The sequence below is a fragment of the Phyllobates terribilis genome, unplaced genomic scaffold (assembly GCF_046119375.1).
Source record: "Phyllobates terribilis strain yellow unplaced genomic scaffold, ASM4611937v1 Scaffold_1__5_contigs__length_1240528914, whole genome shotgun sequence".
In the NCBI taxonomy this organism is placed as follows: domain Eukaryota; kingdom Metazoa; phylum Chordata; class Amphibia; order Anura; family Dendrobatidae; genus Phyllobates; species Phyllobates terribilis.
This window is the reverse complement of record NW_027362761.1, coordinates 304,342,229-304,347,776: the sequence shown is the minus strand read 5'-3', so window position 1 is coordinate 304,347,776 and position 5,548 is coordinate 304,342,229. Positions and strand designations below refer to the sequence as shown.

The 5,548-nt window shown below is 42.4% G+C and overlaps 1 protein-coding gene across 1 annotated transcript; it reads right to left on the bottom strand.

Moving 5' to 3' along the window:
• Positions 1-504: 504 nt before the first annotated feature.
• Positions 505-1,530, bottom strand: LOC141261004 (testis-specific serine/threonine-protein kinase 1-like). The gene has a single exon (XM_073676184.1). It carries the CDS (start codon positions 1,528-1,530, stop codon positions 505-507), a length of 1,026 nt encoding a protein of 341 aa, XP_073532285.1.
• Positions 1,531-5,548: the final 4,018 nt, after the last annotated feature.

Genomic DNA, 5,548 nt, shown 5'->3' with positions numbered 1-5,548 from the left:
ATTTTCCTAACCAGGGTCAGGTATTATGGATATTGTGGCTTTAGGAAGCTGTATTGGGAAATTAAACTTTCCATTAAAGGATTTGTATCAAGATCGGATTGGTGATGACCTTCTGATCGCTGTTGTTCCACTGCTTGGATGTCACCATTTCAGAAAAGGAGGCTCTGTAGTGCCCACCTAAATGGAGCGGTGGTTGAGAATGTCCACCACCTTTTGTATTCATTGTCTATGGGAGATAGCCAAATACTGTTCCATAGACATTGAACTGAGTGACCGCTGCATTCAGAGTGGGCACTATAGAGCCCATCTCTGGATATAGAGGGTGGTCCCAGCAATTTATCATCTGATCCTAAGAACAGGTGATATCTTGCTATCTGGTTTGTTCCCCTTTGGAAAACGACAACAAATAAACTAAGCATTCAGAAAACACATTTTTTGTTTGAATTTTTATTAAGCTACATGGCATTGACCAGATAACACTATAGGATTCAAACTGAAGTGTTCCTACATTGCTGCATTTGATGTGCTTGTGTCTGATGCTGTCATATCTTCATCTTCTTGCACAAGACTTTCTTGGACATTTGCCACCACAGAAAAGTTTGGCATTGTTAGAGAGTCATCAGAAGCTTTATCTGGGTTTTTGGAATCTTCTTTGAAAACAGCAGTCTGGTCCGCAGGCTTTACATCCTTTTTACATGCTTTAGCTTTTGAGATGGGTTGGAGCCATTTATGGTTCAATATTTCATCAATGGTAAGACGTAGCCTTACATTTGGCTGAAGCATTTGGTAAATGATGTCTTTACATTCACTTGAAAAGCATTTAGAGCTTGGGAAATCTATGTGCTGTTCCTTCTGTACACGTAACATCTTCTTTATGTTGGAATCATCATAAGGCATTGAACCCGAGACCATTATAAACAGTATCACACCAAGGCTCCAGATATTACAGACCTTGGGCTCATATGGTATTCCTTGCAAGACCTCTGGAGCATCATAAGCTGCTAAGCCACAATATCTTTGACTGAGGATCGACTTATGGTTCTCGTCTATACGTCTAGCAAAGCCAAAGTCTGAAAGTTTAATGTTGAACTCTTCATCCAATAGAATATTCTCACACTTAAGATTCCTGTGGACAATATCTAAATCATGGCAATACTTTACAGCTGTGGCAAGTTGATGAAACAGTTTGCGTGCCACATCTTCTGGCAATGGTCCTCTGTTCTTAATGAAGTCCAACAAATCACCTTTGGCACCCAACTCCATTACAATGTAGACTTTACCTGTGGAAGTCTCAAAGATTTCATATGTCTTTAGGATATACTGATGGTTCATGACGGTCAGGATCTCTATTTCACGAGGAAGGAACTTCCGCAAAAAGTCTGGTGGAGCCTTTGTACGATCAATAATCTTCACAGCAACACAGCATTTCAAGTGTTCAGAGAATGCTGCCCTAACTTTGGAATATGAGCCTTGCCCTAAACGCAAGCCAACTGTATATCCTTTCTTTTTCAGTATAGCAGCGTCATCCATGATGAGGGCGGGCTGAGATGTTATCACACTGCATTGTAATTGCTGATTTTCCTACTGCTTGTATGTGTTCTACAGTATAGTGATGTCACAATACTCTGTACTTGGATGATTTCACAATGCTGGCAAAAAGTAAACTGTAACACAAACATATTGGGTGACATGGTGGCTCAGTGGTTAGCACCCTAGCCTTGCAGCACTGGGGTGAAAGTAAACTGTAACACAAGCATATTGGGTTAAACGGCTCAGTGGTTAGCACTGTTGCCTTGCAGCACTGGAGTACTTTTATCTATATAGAGTATAAATAAAACCACAATAGGGAAGAGAGTGGGCTGCACCTAACAAAAACTGCTTAAGCTAATTAAAGTCAAATACATGTGTAGAATGGAATCAGCACCATATTTTTATTGAAGACACTAAAAATGACAAAACATGATAAAATACATAAATTTAACAAGACAAGAATAAAAAAACAAATATCACTAAAAAGGAGCCAACAAGAAAACTGGATATAAATAAGATGCAAGTGCATATGATTCTCAATTCATAAACAATAATTTGTAAAAAAGTGCAAAAAGTTTTTATATTAATATCATTATATAAGTAACACAAAGAACATGGGCGTCTATGTTCTATTGCAGAAATAAATGCAAGGTGTAAACATTTTTATAGTAAAGGACACCTGCATGTAAGAAACCACATACTTAGTGTCCGGTAAATAGTTCAGTGCACAAGTATGCAATAAGGTATCTGGATACAAATAAAGAGTATGAAAAATCCGCAATGAGCACACAATAGACCACCATGTTCCAATGTAACCCATTAATAAGTTGCACAAAGAATGAATCTGAAGACCAAAAAGGTAAAGTCAAATTACCAACCAGCGTTCATGCTGAGTGCTGCTCCTGCCACCTTACACTCCAACGCGCGTTTCACGCGTTGCTTCCACTCCCTGAGGAAGTATTTCGTTATGCTTTGTAATTTTTGGTGTCTTCAATAAAAAAATAAAAATAATACATTTGGTGCTGATTCAAGTATACACATGTATTTGACTTTAATTAGCTTAAGCAGTTTTAATGTGTGCTTCAAATAGGCACAGATTATTAATTGATGTACATTTTGGGATATTTCCTTCTTCTCTCAGTTTAAAGAGAGTGGGCTGGGTTGGTTGTATGTATGCTAGGATAACCCTAGAAATCTCCAAGTAAATTCCCTACCTAACCGCGGAGGTTAGCATCCTACATAAGATACACAAAATATGGCACCCCCGCTATTCATTGTCTTTCTCTAATGACCCAAGTTCCCCTAGCAGTCAGATAGAAGGCATGTCACCAGTCTACCCCCCTAAAGCCTGTTCAATAGAAAATAAGTTAGTATTATGTGCAGATGTTATATATACTAATATAGCAATTGTACACTAACACGAAATGTAAGTATATTGATAATGCCACTTAACTATTGTAAATCAGGACAGAAAATACGGCTGTATCGATAATGGTATCACATACAACTATAGAACTGCTTGTAGCAGAGACTGACAATCATACAAATACTACGAACTGAGAAAGTTGCTAGCTGGCTATTGTAACTGTGGCGCCCCTGAGGGTTCGACCGCCACAGCAATGCTGCACTTCTTCAATGGAGTGTGGTGTTCCTCCTCTGAGGTAAGGTCAGAGTAAGGGTAGTAACCTAGCCTTTTGCATCCAACACCACATTCCACCAGAGGGAGCTAGTATGCACTAGGTGCTGCTCCCCTGGTTACAGGGAGACTGGGGAACACAAAGTGGTAGGAACCAGTTAGTGGGTGTGGGTGGAGGAGCAGTTAGTCAGTGACACTTCAAATTTGATATTTAATAGAATGCCATCTTTGATCTTGGTCCTTCGTGTCTTTTTGGTTCTTCTTCGGTGGTCCTTTGTGGTTCTGTGTGGACCTGTCCTTCTTAGTGGTCGTACTGTGCTGTCAAAATACTGTGTGTAAAGTGACTTCCCTCCGGGAGCGCAGATCCTGTGTGGGCCTGCACCGGCATGGGACACAGCCCTCGTACCCCGATCTTGGGACGAGAGGGAGGTTGTAGACGTAGGAATGTCTCAACCCGGCCAAGGACTAGGATCGAGAAGGCCCGGGAGCTTTAGAGTGTGGCTCCCTAGCAAATGGGTCCCGGGGAGGATGCAGACGGAGCGGAGCACGCCACCTGTCCTCGCCTACCTAATCTATTCAGAGGGATTCCGGCTGCAAGAGGGGTACCGGCCCCCGACACCCGACCTCGTACTCTACGTCCAGGATGGGAAAGCCCGGTTAGGCCCTGAGGATCCCGCCGGGCCTCGGATGGAGAGGAATTGCCACCCGAGCCCTATACCTGAGAGGAGCTCAGAGGGAGACCCGGCCTATCTACTACACACGCACAGACGGGAAAGGGTGAAGTCTGTAGTGCAGGAACACTCTGGTGTAGGGTCGCTACCGAACACTGGACTTCCTCGGAGGTAGTCGGACCCCCGTCCCTGGTGGCCGCAGGACTCCGCGAGGAGCAGGGAGTCGCCTTCCCGCTAATACATCTGAGTGAGTAAAGCCTTGGAAGTTCACCCCTATGGCCTATGGCCGGTGAGTCTGACTTCTATACCAGGAAAGATCTTTGAACAAATTATTAAACAACATGTATGTAAGTACATGGATAAGAATGAAGTGATTAACCAGAGTCAGCATGGGTTTGTAACTAACAAGTCATGTCAGACTAACTTAATTTCCTTCTATGACAGAATCACTGACTGGGTGGATCAGGGAAATGCTGTAGATATAGTATATCTTGACTTCAGCAAAGCATTTGACAAAGTATCTCACACCATCCTTATTGAAAAAATGACCAAGTATGCAATGGACCAGGCAACTGTTAGGTGGATTCATAACTGGCTTAGTGATCGGACTCAAAGGGTGGTTGTAAATGGCTTCACATCCAGCTGGATGAATGTCTCAAGTGGGGTACCACAGGGCTCCGTCCTGGGACCTGTATTGTTCAACATCTTTATCAATGATTTAGATGAAGGAATTGAGGGTAAACTGATTAAATTTGCTGATGACACAAAGCTAGGAGGGATAGCTAATACTAGAGAAGAGAGAGAGAGGATTCAAAAAGACCTAAATAAACTGGAGCAGTGGGCAGCAACCAACAGAATGGTTTTTAACAGGGAAAAATGCAAAGTACTACATCTGGGCAATAAAAATGAAAAAAGCATATACAGAATGGGAGGAATAGAGCTAAGCAACAGTACATGTGAAAAAGACTTAGGTATACTAATAGATCATAGACTGAACATGAGTCAACAGTGCGATGCAGCAGCAAAACAGGCAAATACAATTCTGGGATGTATTAACAGAAGCATACAGTCTAGATCACGTGAAGTCATTATCGGTCTCTACTCCTCTTTGGTCAGACCGCATCTGGAATACTGTGTACAGTTTTGGGCACCACATTTTAAAAAAGACATAGACAAACTGGAGCAAGTTCAGAGAAGAGCGACCAGAATGGTGACTGGTCTGCAAACCATGTCCTATGAGGAACGGTTGCAGGATTTGGGAATGTTTAGCTTGCAAAAAAGAAGACTGAGAGGAGACTTAATAACTGTCTACAGATATGTCAAGGGCTGTCACATTGTAGAAGGATCATCTTTATTCTCATTTGCACAAGGAAAGACTAGAAGCAATGGGATGAAACTAAATGGGAGGAGACACAGATTAGATATTAGAAAAAACTTTTTGACAGTTAGGGTGATTAATGAGTGGAACAGGCTGCCACGAGAGGTGGTGAGTTCCCCTTCAATGGACGTCTTCAAACAGAGGCTGGACAGACATCTGTCTGAGATGATTTAGTGAATCCTGCTTTGAGCAGGGGGTTGGACCAAATGACCCAGGAGGTCCCTTCCAACTCTACCATTCTATGATTCTATGATTCTATGACTGTTCATTACGCGCCATACCACGCGACGCGGTGCCCGTACTTCCCACACTACTTCTACCTCCCCTCCTTCC